At 42.6% G+C, this 17,043-nt stretch overlaps 1 protein-coding gene across 3 annotated transcripts in view; it reads right to left on the bottom strand.

The window, feature by feature from the left end:
• Positions 1-12,448: 12,448 nt before the first annotated feature.
• The window catches only part of mideasb (mitotic deacetylase associated SANT domain protein b), a 63,784-nt gene continuing 59,189 nt past the window's right edge, over positions 12,449-17,043 (bottom strand). For all 3 annotated transcript variants that reach the window (XM_068039757.1, XM_068039755.1, XM_068039756.1), the window contains exon 13: positions 12,449-15,865. In XM_068039757.1, the coding sequence (XP_067895858.1) occupies positions 15,700-15,865 (166 nt within the window). In that variant the 3' untranslated portion in view covers positions 12,449-15,699. The remainder of the gene's footprint in view (positions 15,866-17,043) is intronic.

Below are 17,043 nucleotides of genomic sequence, written 5' to 3'. Positions count from 1 at the left end.
GTCTGCTTATAAGAACTCAACTAAGACCCCAGTTAACACCCTTCACCAGCATATAATCAAACCATTCACACACAATTAACAGACTCCCTTCGTTCTTTTACAATACAACTTGGATTAACATGCTCAAAGAACATTTCAAAATAAATCAAAATAAATTCCATATTGGGTACAAAGTATTACATTGTGAGAGATCCCTCCTCTAGCACCTCTAACAATTTCTTTGTACTAGCACTTCGTTTTGTGAAACAATCAGATAGCTGATGACTTACATCTACCCATTTAAGTTTGGAGACTTCCTTTTTCTCCAACGTTTGTTTCAATCCAGCAAGGTCAATACGTAGTCTTTTCTCACTCACACTTTTTGTAGAGTGTACGTTGTCCCACGAAGAATGATTATCCACATAACATTCAATGGGTATCCTATCTTCAGGCTTATCCCTTGTTCAGAATTTCACCAAAAACATTTGAACAAATAGAACCTCATATCCACTGCCTCCACAAGACCCAGTGTTTCCACAGCTAATGTGCTTTTCACAACCCATTTTATTTTCTTAGCCTCCCACGCTAAAGGACAACATTCCCGTTTTCACCCATCAGAAATATTATGATACCAGCTGCACTCGAATACCCATCAGCAAGATTAGCATGTGAAGCATCACGAAAAATTATTAGCTTCATGTTCTTTGGGTCACCTAAGGATGGGAACTTCAGTACACATTTCTCCAGATTTAATTTTTCAACGTTTTATTTGCCCTTAAAACATTCTCAACTTCCAGATGTTTCATCAGCGTGCTTAACTCCAGCACATCAAAACTAGCATCAGGCCTAGTCTGAGAGCCCAACCAGTTTAATTGACCCACCAGGCTTCACAATTGCTCAATCTCTGCTTTAGGTAGATCATCATCTTTCTGTGATGACCTAACATGATTAACCGGGACGGGAGTAACACTCTGTAAATAGAATTGTTGATTCAAACTTATTCCAGGCTTAGTCTGCTTAATATCTAAACCAATATATTTAAAGGTCCCACAAGTCTGACTCCCAATTTTAAATTCTGCCCTAATCTTAATAACATATTTCTCAAAATCTGCAGTACCACCCCACAAGAAATCACCAACGTGCATCATGAACTTGCCTGAAAGTGTCCCTTTATGATAGCAATAAAACATTGCAGGATCTGCTTTTATTGAACACAACGTATTTTCAACAAAACAGATCTCACCGAGAAATACCACACCCTGGAAGCATCATTAAGGCCATAGACTCATTTGTTCAGTTTCCATAATTTTCGTTCTGCATCAGCTGCCTCTTTAGGTGGTTTCAGATACATTTCTCTCTGAAAAGTATCATCTTGCAGAAATGCAGCTTTTATGTCAATGGATCTACGCTCCCATGAAAATGTGGCCAAAAGAGCCAAAAAGATTTTCAAGATTACTTTTCCAGCTGTGGGGGTGTCTACTCTGACATCTGTATCATCTAGTCGCTCTTCAAAACCCCTCGCAACTAACCTTATTAGTTCCATCGGGAAGGATTTTTTCAGTACAAATCCATCTGTGTGACAAGGCTGGCTGTCCCCTATCTGGTATCTCAAAATAAACTCCAAACTCTCTCCAACTCTCTAATTCCTTGTGTTTTGCTTCTCTTATTAATTTATCCTCAAGTTTATTGGCAACCACTAAAACTTCATGGTAATGAGGATTTCTGCTTCTAGTTCTATTCCGAGACAGCCCTCTAGCCTTCATTTCCTTGTGGAATCTGTTCAAACTACTGCCTGTATTGGCACCTTGATGTCTTTCGGAACTACTGCTAGAAGATCTCCCTCGCACTTTATCGTAGGCTCTTTCTCCAGTCCGTGATCGCTTCCTTACGCAAGAGTCACTTCCAGACCCACTATCAAAACTTGCATTGTGCTTTCTTACCCTCCGCTCTTTCACCCCATTCTGCCAGTCCATGTCTCTGGCTTCTTGGCCATCATCATGAACATTTAACCAATATTTAGATTTGCCTGTAGACTTTCCTGCACATCCCACAATTGTTGCATCCCTCCATTTATTAGACCGCTCTGGCATATATATCACTCGAGTACCTACTCGGGGCAATTGGCCTTTGGATGCAATAGCCCTTTCCTGAGCACCATGATCTCTTATATTACTGTCCAACTCTTGATCTACCATATTCTGTGCCTCAGGACCTTCATCTCAAAACACATGAGTATTTGAGTTACAAGGTGCCTCTTTTTCCTCTATCAGCTGCTCTGAGATTTTGTAATCAACCCTGATTAATTGTGAGGAACGAACCTTAACAGTTTGATTTCCATGCTTGATAACTACTGTCTTACTATCATGATCGATTACCTTACCAGGGCCCTTCCATTCCCTATGGTTGTCTCTTTTATAATACTCCAAATCTCCTGAACTACATTCCGCTTCAGATGGCCTTAGACGATGCCTCAGAGCTCTGCGAATTTTCTCAGAGACCTCAGCCTTGATGAAAGCCCATCTCCCTGTATGCAAAGCATTCAATATGTAGAAAGAAATTTGAACTAATTGTAGTACCTTCTAGAGCAGGGGGACTGTCACATAGTACAGAAGGCAATTTGGGATTCTGCCCATAAACCAATTGATAGGGAATATATTCTCCAACCAGGGCAATTGTCAACTTTCAGTTTGGCTGCTCAGCCAAGATTTTATATAACATTTCATCAACCACTGCGTGATTCCTTTCACAAAACCCATTGCTGAAAGGACTTTCAGCTGCAGTATTCATAACCATGTTTTCACACATATCTCTGAACTCGTCATTGACAAATTCCCCTCCATTATCAGTCAGAAACTTAGCTGGTGACCCAAGCCCAGTCCCTATCCATTTCTCCATAATTTTGTCTATAATCACCCTTTTGTCCTCACTATTATTGTAGAAAGACTAAATCTAGTTGCTAGGTCTATAAAATGTAGAATGAAAATATTCTTGTCTTTGTCCCGTACCTTTGAATCCATGGCGACTACCTCGTTAAAGTCACATGCCAATGGAAGTCTGACAATAGGACGTGATGGCGTCCTCCGATACTTTTTACAAATCTCAACCTTTTCACTAATCGCTTCTATTATGCTCGTAAACTCTTCATCAATCACACCTGCACCTTTTGGTTGGGTTTTTAATGTCTGACAAAGGTGAGCAAATTGCCTGTGTAACTTTAAGACAATTTGCCTCTTATCTCTCTGATTCTTAACACCTGATGTCGTCAATACTTCTCTAACACTCTGACTAGAAATATCAGGTTTTGTTAAGGGGACAGAATAATGCCCTGAAATAAAAGAAAATTACTGCAGATGCTGGAGATCTGAAACAAAAACAAAAAGTACTGGAAAAACTTAACAAGTCTGTGGAGAGAGAAGCAAAGTTAGCGTTTCAGTTCTGTGACCTGAAAGAGGCTCCAATGTGATTTGGACAAGTTGGGTGAGTGGACAAATACATGGCAGATGCAGTATAACGTGGATAAATGTGAGGTTATCCACTTTGGTTGTAAAAACAGGAAGGCAGATTATTATCTGAATGGTGATAGATTGGGAAAGGAGGAGGTGCAACGAGACCTGGGTGTCCTTGTACCCCAGTCGCTGAAAGAAAGCATTCAGATGCAGCAAGCAATTAGAAAGGCGAATGGTATGTAGGCCTTTATTGCAAGAGGATTTGAATACAGGAGCAAGGATGTCTTACTGCAGTTATACAGGGCCTTGGTGAGACCACATCTGGAGTATTGTGTGCAGTTTTGGTCTCCTTATGTGAGGAAGGACATTCTTGCCTTGGAGGAAGTGTAAAGAAGATTTACTAGGCTGATTCCTGGGATGGCAGGATTGACGTATGAGGAGAGATTGGGTCGATGAAGCCTATATTCACTAGAGTTTAGAAAAATGAGAGGGGATCTCATAGAAACCTATAAAATTCTAACAGAACTAGACAGGCTACATGCAGGGAGGATATTCCCGATGGCTGGGAACCAGTGATCACAGTCTCAGGATACGGGGAATGGCGGCACAGTGGCGCAGTGGTTAGCACCGCAGCCTCACAGCTCCAGTGACCCGGGTTCAATTCTGGGTACTGCCTGTGTGGAGTTTGCAAGTTCTCCCTGTGTCTGCGTGGGTTTCCTCCGGGTGCTCCGGTTTCCTCCCACATGCCAAAGACTTGCTGGTTGATAGGTAAATTGGCCATTATAAATTGCCCCTAGTATAGGTAGGTGGTAGGGAAATATAGGGACAGGTGGGGATGTGGTAGGAATATGGGATTAGTGTAGGATTAGTATAAATGGGTGGTTGATGGTCGGCACAGACTCGGTGGGCTGAAGGGCCTGTTTCAGTGCTGTATCTCTAAAAAAAAAAATGAGAAATTTCTTCACTCAGAGGGTCATGAACCTGTCGAATTCTCTACCGCAGAAGGCAGTGGAGGCCAGGTCATTAAATATATTCAAGGAGATAGATATATTTCTTAATGCCAAAGGGATCAAGGGATATAGGGAGAAAGCGGGAACAGGGTACTGAATTAGACGATCAGCCATGATGATTTTTGAATGGTGGAGCAGGCCCGAAGGGCCGAATGGCCTACTCCTGCTCCTATTTTCTATGTTTCTATGTGACCTTTCATCAGAACAATAATGCCCTGACTGGGTAAATTGCAAATTCACTCGCTTCCCAAAAACAATTGCCTTATCATGTTCCATTTCACGTTTCATCTGTGCCTGTTTCATTGCAGGCTTACACAACAGTAAAGGTATCTCACTGGAGACTACATCAGTACTGATAAAATTGCTTACCCCAGCTATTTTACATGGCATTACTACTCTCTTCAGTGACTTCATTGTGTTGTCATCACCAAACATAAAGTTGGTACTACTTTTATACTCCTTAACCTTGCGTCAATCCTCACTACTGAGTGAATCCAGATAACACTAACCAATCAGTTCCATGTACTGTCGACGTACAAATGCTATCCAGTACAGCACAGTTGAACGAATCCTCAACTAACACATTCAGAATTAAAACTCCTTGTGACTAGTACAATCATTCAGATCCATCAGTACCTTCCTCTTCTGCCTCAGAATACTCTGTGCGTGTGTTATATCGAAGTCTCTGCCCTTCCGCTTCGGTCAGTTCATTGCATAATGATACTTAGAGTCACATCTGAAGCACCTATTAACTGTTCCTTGGGCATTCCTGGGATTTATTCGCCTACAATTGCTGTTCCAATTCTGTCTTCCACTGTAATATTCAGACCTGTTTAAGATGCTTTCATCCTTATTCCTCCTTCTTTAACTCTTCCATTGTACTTATACCTGCTTCCAGTATCTGGATTATTTCTAAATCTGGTAAACATTGAGTACTTCATTCTTTGTGTCACCGCAGCTCTACCAGGACTGCAGGAAATGACTGTTTCCCCAGGAATTCTTTTATGGCTGCAGACGTTTGTCCATGAACCGAACCCCAGTTAGAACCAGGAGCCTGTCCATATGCAACACCCTAACACAATCTAGCAATTTAAAAGCTAGCACTGAACCAGGGATCTCCAAATTGAACTTCCTCAACTTTTTTACAGTCTGTTGAAGTCTGTGGAATAACCATCTGTTTTCCAAAATCTATCAAAGTCTGACCATGCCTCATACGCATTCAATAGGTCATCTTTCTTGTAAATTTCATCCAAGATTTCTAACAGAAGATCCAACCCTTCTTCAGTATCCAATTGACGGGCATCCAGTTCAGAAAACACTTTACTTCTGATTTTACTTCTGGTAGGAAGTGACAACGCCAAAGCCATACCTTGTTTCCTCTTTGGTAGAAATGTAACCCATGTCGACATATCCACTTCATCCTTCCACTGGTCGTATGAGTCAGACTCCAAGAACACAGGAGGGTAATCATACCCTGACAGTTTACACTTGCTTTCTGCCATATTTTCCACAGTAGCCCTTGAGATTTTAGCTTTCTATCCAAAAAAAGATTTTCCTATTTTCCAACCTTCAGCTTTAGGCAACCATTCTCTGTGGCCATGTTATACTCCAGCAAGTTTGTTGTGGAAGGATAAAGCTGGAGCCTATATTTATTCAGTTTCGCATTTATTGTGCAGAGTATTTGCTGGAAAGGGTCGAGTTGTTTAGCCGCCGAATCCATAGGGAGTGCGACCCTGCTGTTTCCAAGCATATACCATATCCATGGCAATGCTTGCCGTGCTCAGTGTAGGTGACTGCATTCCTGATCATATTCTTCAGGAAAACCTTCAGCACCCTGCGAGTCTCCTCAGAGGTCAAACCCGATATCCATTTGACCGCGCTACAGCGAACCAGGCGGCGGATTGCTGGCTTGGTGATGCCCTGGATGTTATCACGAAGCACTTTGAGGTGCTGCTTTGCTCTGCCTTTGCCCAGTCCTTTGCCTCCTTTACCTCTGCCAGACATGATGATTCTTCACATATCAATATTGTGCAAAGTATAAGGATTACAAACATGTAGCTCCTCACTCAAACCCTCCACTTGTCTCTACTTCTAAGTGTTCAACTAAGACCCCAGTTAACACCCTTCACTGACATATAATCAAACCATTGACACACAATCAACAGATTAATGCCTGAGACAGATGTCATCAGCATGCTGATGGTTCAACGAGCTGCATCAAAAGTAGTAGGATGTGGAATCGTGCCCCCTTAGTTCCTTACACAGCAAAACTTCAATCTGCATGAGGCTATCCAGCATAAGGGAGGGATCAAGCAGAAGATAGGCATATAACTCATAGGGATATAAATTGGAGGATGAGACACCACAGGTCATTGCCAGAGATCTGGGAGCCTTCCTCTCAGCTGGGTAATGGTCTGGGTCATGTAGATGGAACTCGAGAAAAACAGAAAAGAAAAATTAACGGCAAAAAGAAAAATGTGCGAGGGTTTGCTTAATAAATAAATGCTACATTTATTATATAAATAGTAGTTCATCAAGTGAATTCGACATTCAAAAAATCATTCTTGAATAGAGGATATAGCAGCTTGATAATTAGAGGAGTAATGTAGTTTATGAAGAAATTGTGTGCAAGAATTAAAAAGCGTGCAACTTCCCATTTGGGGCATTCACGTCTGTAGCAGAGATCAGCCTGTTTCCATGGTGATGTTTGTTCCTTTTTGGTTATTTTCAACATCAGAATTCCACTGTTCTAGTCACACACAATGCAAGGAAACCTCACTGTACAATACCTTTGCCTTGGTGTGCCCTAATACATATACAGATGCTGCATCACCTTGGTTACTTTCGTTCTGGCATGTAGTCCGATAAGCAAAGCAGTAATCTTAGCACAAATGTAACCTGCACTGTATGATCAAGGATGATCTGATGGTACATTGTGCATGAGAGACATGTAGATGTGACTGCGTTTTCCCTCATCTCAGTTTATGTCGCTGAAGAAGGTAACACAGCTTGTTTACTTAAAAGGTGAATGAGATCCTTACATGTGACATTATACACATCCATAGCATAAAACAAGTCTGCTTTTAACCTTTCATTTTCTCAGTGTCAATATGGCACTTTGAGAAGCTGCAAAGATGATTTACCCCACAAAGTGCTGTGCATAGTTCTGGTCTCCATATTTCAAAAAGGATATAGGGGTACTGGAGAAGTTACAAAAAAGATTCAGAAGGATGAAACCAGAACTGAAAGGTTATAACTATCAGGAAAGACTGAACAGATTGGGTCTCTTCTCTGGAAAAGAGAAGGCTGAGCCATGACTTGATAGAGGTCTTTAAAGTTATGAACGGATTTGATAAGGCCGACATAGAGATGATGTTTCTATTTATGGGGAGGTCCAAAACCAGGGGCCGTAAATATAAAAGTCACTAATAAATCTAATAGGGAATTGAGGAGAAACTTCTTTACCCAAATTTTGATATCATGCCCAGTATACCCAAGTCTGGTTATTAATATATATCAAAAAGAGCAGTGATCCCAACACTGACCCCTGGGGGGGACACCATTGCACATTTCCCTCTAATCTGAAAACAATCATTCACCACTACACTCTGCTTTCTGTCTTAGCCAATTTCGTATCCATGCAGCCTCAATTTTGCTAACAAGTCTATTATGAGGTACTTTATCAGGTGCTTTTTGTAAGTCCCTATACACAATATCAACTGCACTACGCTCATCAACCCTCTGTTACTTCATCAAAGAGCTATATCGAGTTAGTCAAACAGAATTTGCTTTTAACAAATCCGTACTTTCATTTATTAGCCCATAATTTTCCAAGTGCAAATTGCTTTTGTCCAGGATAATATCTCATAAAGTTTCCCCACTACGGTTGGGCTGACAGTAGTTATTGGATTTATCCCTGTCTCCTTTTGCCATGCTATAGTCTTCTGACACCATCCCCATATAGGAGGTTTGGGAGATTGTGACCAGAACCTTCATTATTTCCACCCTTGCTTCCTTCAGCAACCTCAGATGCATCCCATCCGGGCCAAATGTCTTCACTACTTTGAGTGTTGCCAATGTTTTAAGTACATCCTCTTTATTTTTAACCTAGCCCATTTCTCTACTCCCTCTTCCTTTACTGTGACATTGGCAGCATCCTCTTCAGTGAAGGCAGATGCAAAGTATTTATTTAGTACCTCAGCCATGCCCTCTGCCTCCATAAGATCTCTTTTTTGATCCTTATTCAGCTCTACCTTTCCTTTGACTACACTTTTACTATTGTGGTTATAAAAGACTTTTGGGTTCCATTTTAATCTAATCTATCTAATCCCTGCTAATCTATTGTCATACTCTCTGTTTGCCCCTCTTTTTTCCCTTTACAGTTCTTCCCTGTACTTCCTGCATTCAGCTTGATTCTCTACTGAATTATGAACCGGACATTTACTGTAAGCCTCCTTTTACCACTTGATTTTATCTCTATAACTTTAGTCATCCAGGGAGTTCTAACTTTGGATTCCCTTCATATCCTCCCTCAAGATAATGGCTGGAATTTTATGCTGGGCTGATGGGAGCCGGACTCACGTAAATGTCGGTGCCGAACCCGCTTCTGCCCAGCCTGGGGATCCATCCCGTATTTTACGGATCCCAGGCTTTAATTGGCCCGAGGCGGGACTTCTACCCACTTGAGGGACGAGGTCCCGCCTCAGTGAGTTGCCGGCCAATCAGCGGGTTGGCAACCCTTAGTCTCAGCAGCGCCACTGGGAGCGGTGGCCACTGCTGGGAATGCAGCCCAGCCAACCAAGGAGGATACCAAGGAGCCAGGACTGAAGGTAAGTTTGGGTTGCCTCATCAGGGGAATTGGTCGTGCCCTGGTGAGGCTAGGGTGGTCGTTTGGGGGGATGGGGGCGTCTTGGATCCCGGGGTTGGGTTGGGAGGTGGGGGAGGCCCTCAATCGGGCACCCTGTGTAGGTGGGCGAGGGCCCTTAAGTGGCCGTTAAGTGGCCATTTAAGGGTCTTGATTGGCCTCGGGCGGGCGGGCCACTTCTCACCCCCCGCTAGACCTCTGTAAACTTGGTCAGCGGCGGAATCGGGGCGGTTAGGCCTCCCGGAGCCTGTCGCTCAATTTTATGCCGCCCCCACGCCACCGTCCGACATATTGGGGCGGCGTAAAATTCCGGCCAATGTGTCTAATCCGTACTTGAACTATCTCCTCTTCGAAGGCTTCCCATTGCTCATTTACTGTTCTCCTCCAGTTGAAACTTTCACATGAACTTTTCCTTGTCCCTTTTCATAACTACACTAGCCCTAATAATATTCTGATCACTGTTTTCCAAATGCTCCCCACTTGTTGCGACCTCAGTGAGACCGTTAATGTTAAAATACGAGATATGAACCCCCAGACCAATTTACTCCAAATTATGAAGAAAGATATTTTCTTTGCTTATTAAAACACTTGAAAACCTCATACCACACTTGTATGTTAATCAGTCCTCCTTGATGGTGGAATCTTTGTGGTTAAAAGTCCCAAACTTCTCCAAGTTGCAATGGGTTGGACCTCCCAGACCTTTCTCAAAGTCAATGTCCTCTTCGCTCACTTCTCTGAGCACTTTCAACCTGGACATCCATGAATAAGGCAAATCCTGGTGATCCTGCTGGTCTTGTACTTCTCCACAAACTTCAACTTTGAAAACAGGTTCATGTCTTTGCAGCCTTTCTCTGTATCATTTTTTTCTGAGAGCAAGTGTTCCCTCCCTCTCCCTTGATGCTACCACCGCTGGTCATCTTCCTGTCAGCCTGTCTGCCTTCAGAAAATCCAGGGAATGAAGTGGGGCAAGTGGAGCATGCTACAGTGGGTTATAAGTGCTGAACTTTATAAGAATTATGTCTTAAAAACTGATTTTTAAAAGTTTAAGATGGAGTCAGAAAAGTCAGATGACCTCACATCAACTCTGCTAAGAGTCAAGACCGAAACCTTGGTTACCAGGACAACACTGACTTCTCTGACTCCATCTTAAACTTTTAAAAATCTGTTTTTAGAACATAATCATGTTATAAAGTTCAGCACTCATAACCCACTGAAGCATGTTCCACTTGCCCCACTTCATTCTCTGGAACTAGAACCAGCACTGCTTCCTCATTTGGCTGGAAGCACACTGATCAGGAAAGTCCACTTCTACATGTCAGGAATTCCTCTCTCTCTTTATGATGTTATTTTCTCAGTGTATATTAAGATAATTGAAGTCCCTCTTCTTGAAATTTGCTCCTCTATGACCTTCCCCCTATTTGGTGTCCTGTGGTATATACCCAACAGAGTAACAGCTCCTCCATTGTTCCTTAATTCTAACCAAGTAGATTTTGTTTTTGAACCCTCAGGTTTCTTTCTAGTGCTGTAATAGTAGAATGTGGAACTTGCAACCACATGGCATAAGGGGAATAGCATAGATAAATTTAAGGGGAAGCTGAATAAACATGAGGGAGAAAGGACTCGAAAGCTTCATTATGCTAGAAGCTCTGTAGTATGCTCCCTAAGATTCTTACTCAATGGTTTGTCTGGGCCAACTATAACTCCATACCTGAACAAATTTAAAAGAAAACCCTCTCTGAATAAAGGTCTTAACATTTTTATAAAAAATTATTCCTGGGATGTGGGCATCACAGGCAAGGCCAGCATTTATTACCCATCATCATTGCCCTTGAGAAGGTGGTGGGCCTTCTGTGCAGGTGTCTCATCATTTCTTTACTAGTCTAGACATTGCTTCATCTATTGCCTCCATAAGTTTGGACCAGAGCCCTTAATAGTTTTTCTTTCCCCTGGTGCAGGGGTAGACAGTAACTTTGCCTGTGCTTACAGTGCTGCTGGGCGGCTATATTACTAAAGGCTTGCAAAATTCTTCAGTTTGGTTAAAAAGTATCTGAATGTCAGAGCAGGAGGACTGCCTTTCCTTCACATAGAGAGGACACAGGCTGAGGAAGATTACAACATCCTTCATAATTACATGGAAATTATAGCACAGAAGCAGGCTATTCAGCCCAGCTGGTCAACGCTGTTGTTTATGCTCCACACAAGCCTCCTCCCACCCTACTTCATCTAACCCCGTCAACAAACCTGCTATTCCTTTGTTTCCTCTTATGCTTTTCTATGTTATTTGCCTCAAATACTCCATGTGGTAGTGAGTTCCACATTTCACGCACTCGCTGGGTGAAGAGGTTGCTCCTGAATTGCTCATTAGATTTATTAGTGACTATCTTATATTTATACCACCTACTTTTGGACTCCACCAGTGGAAACATTTCTCTGTCTACTCTATTGAACTCTTTCACAATTTTAATTTTAAAGACTTCTATCAGATCACGCCTCAGTCTTCTCCTTTCTAGACAATTGGGAGCAATTTGTCATCCCCATATTTGTGCTGTTTATACTTCCTTACACATCAGTAATGTGTTTTTATCCCTCCAAACATTGCAGTGTTCTTTAATTATCTTTGTTTTGACTGCAGTTCCAAAACTCCTCAGTCAACCCCTCAATTTTTTAAAAATTACACAGAGTAGGTTTACCATAGGCCGAGCAACTTGAAGTAGGGTTACTCTCCTGTTTCTCCGCCCCCCCCCAAAAGGCAGTAAAATCACCAGCCATGGCTCAGTGGGTAGCGCTGTCACTTGAGTCAGAAGGTTGTGGGTTCAAGTGCCACTCCAAGACCTGAGCACATAACTAGACCAACACTCCCAGTGCAGTGCAGTACTGAGGGAATGCTGCACTGTTGGAGGCCCCGTCTGCTGTCTCAGGATGGAACTAAAAGATCACATGGAACTATTTGAAGAAGAGCAGGGGACTGTCCTGGCCTTTATTTATCACTCAATCAACATCCCTAAAAGAGATTATCTGGTCATTATCACATTGCTTTTTGTGGATCTTGCTGTGTGCAAATTGGCTGGAAAGCACTTTGGGACATCCTGAGGTCATGGAAGACTGTATAAATAATTTACCTCTCTTGATCTGTGGCCAAATCCACTTGAAAAGAAAATTTAATAAAAATCCAACTGCAGTTACATTTAATAACGGTATATTTACAATCTTTTCTTTGTAAAACAAAGATTTGAATCAGTGATATAAAATACAAATATTACATTGCGGAAGGACTGATGTTTTCAGTAGGTGATGAGGGGTCCTGACCTGCTATTGGCCGGTTTAAACAAGCTTTAAAGGGCAGGGGTGGAGGGGGTTGTTAAAAAGAAACCAAAATGTACAAAACCATTCACATAAAACATTGTACAGGCCAGCCTCACGAAAATCAATCACATTAGAAATCTTATAAAGTTTATACAGAAACCAAATAAGCAGAGTAAGAATAAATAATGTCATCTCTTTAATATATTTACAAGGCCCATAGTAAAACAGGCTGCTAAACTCAGTGCCAACAGCCACAGCTGTAGCACTGGATTATATAGTTACTCCTTGTGCTGTATATACAGTGGCAAAATGAGCAAAAGCAGCTTTAAAGTGAAGAAGCTGGAAAGTTAAAAGGTCTGGGTTTCCCAGCTTTGGGGCTGGACACCCGGGAATCTCAAAAGCGATCCCATTCAAACCATACTTTTTTTTAATATTAAATAACAAAGGTTGTACACTTGTGCAAGTGAGTCAGTCTCTCGTACAACACATGACCTAAGGGTAGGGTTGCCAACTCTCCAGGGTTGTCCTGCAGTCTCCAGAAATTAAAGATCAATCTCCCAGGCGCTGCTGCTAGCAACTCTGGGAGGAAAATCTTAGGGGCAGTCAAAAAAAAGTGAGGTTTTTTTCCATCTTTTTGGAACACTTTCATTTATAATTAATTAGTTATAAAAATATGGCGGGGGCCAAAGGCAGTTTGACATGCGATGAAGCCTCCTCAGGAGACATCCAACCAGAGCAAGCACAGTGCAGGAGCGCAGCCGTTGCTGCAATTTATTATAATTCACTTCAAATAAATACTGATTGAGGAAATGTGATTTAAAAAAGGAGCTGGGGACGTAGGAAATTAAGTATCTTCTGTGGCACGGATTTAGTCCAATCGGCAACTTGGCAGATGCGATTTTTGAAAGGGCTTGTGCCAGGGACTGGGCCAGCCTGAAGATTTCCGCAATAGCATGGTGTGGACTAGGGCAAGGTACCACACAAAACTGATTACACCGGCAGAACCAGTGGTGTGCCGCAGGGATTTTGTCATATATATTAATGACTTGGATGTGAATGTAAGGGGCATGATTAGTAAGTTTGCAGATGACACCAAATTTGGTGGTATAGTGGACAGTGAAGAAGGTTGTCTAAGGTTACAGATCAACTAGGAAAGTGGGCAAGGGAGTGGCAAGTGCAATTTAATGCAGACAAGTGTGAAGTGATGCATTTTGGGAAGTCAAACCAGGGCAGGACATATACAATGAATGGCAGGGCCCTGGGGAGTGTTCTTGAGCAGAGAGACCTTGGAGTGCAAGTACATAGTTCCCTGAAAATGGCAACACAGGTAGACAGAGTGGTGAAGAAGGCGTATGGTATGCTTGCCTTCATCGGCCGAGGCACTGAGTACAAGAGTTGGGACGTCATGTTACAGTTGCACATAACGTTGGTTAGGCTGCATTTGGAGTACTGTGTGCAGTTCTGGTTGCCGCACGACAGAAAAGATGTTATTAAGCTAGAGAGGGTGCAGAAAAGATTCACAAGGATGTTGCCTGGTTTGGAGGGCTTGAGTTATAAAGAGAGATTGGATAGGCTGGGTCTGTTTTCCCTGGAGTGAAGGAGGCTGAGAGGGGACATGATAGAGTTATATAAAATTATGAGAGGCATAGATAGGGCAGATAGCCAGAGTCTGTTTCCTATGGTAGGGGTGACTAAAACTAGAGGGCATAGATTGAAGGTGAGAGGGAGGAGGTTTAAAGGGGATCAAAGGAGTAAATTTTTCACACAAAGAATAGTGGGTATCTGGAATGAGCTGCCAGAGGAGGTGGTGGAGGCAGGAACAGTAGCAACATTTAAGAGGCATCTGGACAGGTACTTGTATGAGCAAGGCATAGAGGGATATGGAATTAATGCAGGCAGGTGGGATCAGTATAGATAGGCATTATGGTCGGCATGGACGCAGTGGGCTGAAGGGCCTGTTTCTATGCTGTACGACTCTATGACTCTATAACCGCCTCATGGTAAGAGTCTTCAGAAGGTGGGGGGATGCGAAAATGCTGGGAACGGCAATAGAAAATTCCTGGTTGAAACTATGAGTCTAGTATACTTGTTCTGGAAACTTCACAAAGTGTTTGGGGCGGGGGGGATGGGGGTGGAGAACGTAACAAGATTCGAAAGTACCCAGCATTTCATCTCATACAGCGACTGCTGTCGTGCACGATGACACACTCTTTTTGTTACTAGGGTGAAAGTTCACAGACGGAGAAGACAGCAGCGTTGATTTGGACCGTGCTGTATCTGGGCACCATGGAAGCTGAATGATTTGAGTGTAAAATATTGTGAACAAAATATTTCAACAGTCGGGAGAGTACCAGTGTGTTTCACAAACACTGACGTGTGAGGAGAAGCAGGGAGACAGATAATCATAGCCAGCTTAGTGAGCAACAAGGTAGCTCTCAAACTCCAGAGCGCAGATCTGCATGTCAGACTGAGATTTCAAATGAAGTTTCAAACTCTATCAGTCTAACTGTGTAAATGACAGTTCATCATGGCTGTCCAATTCTAATACTGCAGCCCAAAGACATGCAACATCATTCTGTCTAGTGTGATGTAAAATAAAATAGTGATTCCTTTAAGGTGAATATATGTTTCCAGTCTGTTTCTGCTGAGCAACAATAAGATTCGGCATTCTACACTTAACTCATGTGCAACACCTTCACAGCTTTCGAACAATCTTTAAATCTGTGTAGAAAATCTGTTGTGCGACTGTAAATAAAAAGGGGACCGGTGAGTGAAGGGGAGTGTTCCATTAATTGAACCAAATTTTTATTTTATTTTTTTTTTTAAAAGTGCGTGCAATTTTCCAACGTGTAATGGTGATATGGCCTCCCTTTGTTTGCCAGTGTCACTACTAGTTCATTCCACCACCCACTGTGCAGTTAGCCTGTCCATTCATGAGGCCGAGGGTGGGGAAGGGACAGTGACAAAAAGACACAGCTGGAGCTGCCCAGAGGAGTTATGTCCAGCACTGCCTGTGTTGACATTCACAGGCGAGTCCTGTTGAGACTGTAGGTCACATCCAATGGTTGCTGAGGTGAGCCTGATTTCTTCAGCTCCATTACATGTCCTGGTAGCAATCGGAATAGTCATTGTACTCCTTTTGTCCCTTTGTCCGCTCTTCCTCCATCATAATGCGGCTCTTCAGCTCCGCCTCCCTCTGCTTCTTTTCCTGGACACTGTGGCTCTTCATGTGCGCGCTCCGACTCTTCACTTTGGAGAAAACCCTGGGATGGAAAGATAAGATCAGGCTCAAATGGTACTCCTAACCAAGTTGTCATCATTCCCTTGCAGCTCCCTTTACAGAGTTAACAAGGAATTCCCTAGACTATTTCCTAAAGGGAAATCTGGAACACTCAGCTGTGGATCAATAGGAGCTTTAACAGGAACTGAAATTTATAGATTTTTGTTAGGTGAAGGATTTGGAGCAAAGGCAGGTTAACAGATTTGAGGTGTTGATCAGCTGTGATCTAATTACATAACAGAACAGGCTTGAGGGTCTGAATAGTCTCCTCCTGTTCCTGTGTTTCTATTATGGTCAGAGGTTGGTTTTTCCTGTATTTTCTTCTCGTCTGAAGAGACAGTGTTGCTAGAGGGTCAAAGGTTGGGTTGTCTTTTGCCCTTTCTGAATGTTCATAATCAGGAATTCAAACAAGGGAATGGGAGAAGAGTGCCAGCATGAATTGAGGGGGGGAAAGGGAGTGAAAGAAGTGCCACCTTGAATTAAAAAAGGGAGAGAGAGAGAAGAATGCCAGTGTCAAACTGAGGGGGAGAGGGATTAGAATGCCAGCATCAGGGTAGGGGGAGAGTGTCTCCAAGTTAACAATGGTAAAACAATTCATCTGACCTAATAACACAAAATACACCATATATCCACAACGGCCAGCAGTTTTCCTGAATGAAATAATACTGAATGCCCACAATCTTCCACTGTGCAAGCAATGGCATGTTGAGTTACACCTGCCTTTTAAGTTAAGTTTGACAATCGTAGGACTGCACTCTCAGTGTTACTCTGTATGATGGGCTGCCATTCAGGCTTGTTTGTTTGAGAAAGAATTAAAACCTGAAAATAGATCAGCTCGATGGGCGATATCCACCTGGAGGTCCTCAGGGAGATGGGACACGTGCTATGTGCGCCCCTAGCCTGTATTTTTAAAGGCGGTCACTGCCCTCTGGGATGGTTCCTGTAGACTGAAAGGCAACTAATGTAGCCCCCATCTTTAAAAAAGGTGACAACATGGACCCAGGTAAGTTTAGGCCCATTAGTTTGGTGTCAGTAATAGATGTTTGAGGGAATCATGAGGGATACAATATACGATTGCTTGGATAGACAGGAATATATTAGGGACACTCAACATGGCTTCAAAAAGGTCATGGCTTCCCAATCTAACATTTTTTGAAGAAG

Source organism: Heterodontus francisci, chromosome 9 (genome assembly GCF_036365525.1).
Source record: "Heterodontus francisci isolate sHetFra1 chromosome 9, sHetFra1.hap1, whole genome shotgun sequence".
Classification (NCBI taxonomy): Eukaryota; Metazoa; Chordata; class Chondrichthyes; order Heterodontiformes; family Heterodontidae; genus Heterodontus; species Heterodontus francisci.
Note: the sequence above shows the minus strand (reverse complement) of the source record. Positions and strands in the feature narration are given on the sequence as shown.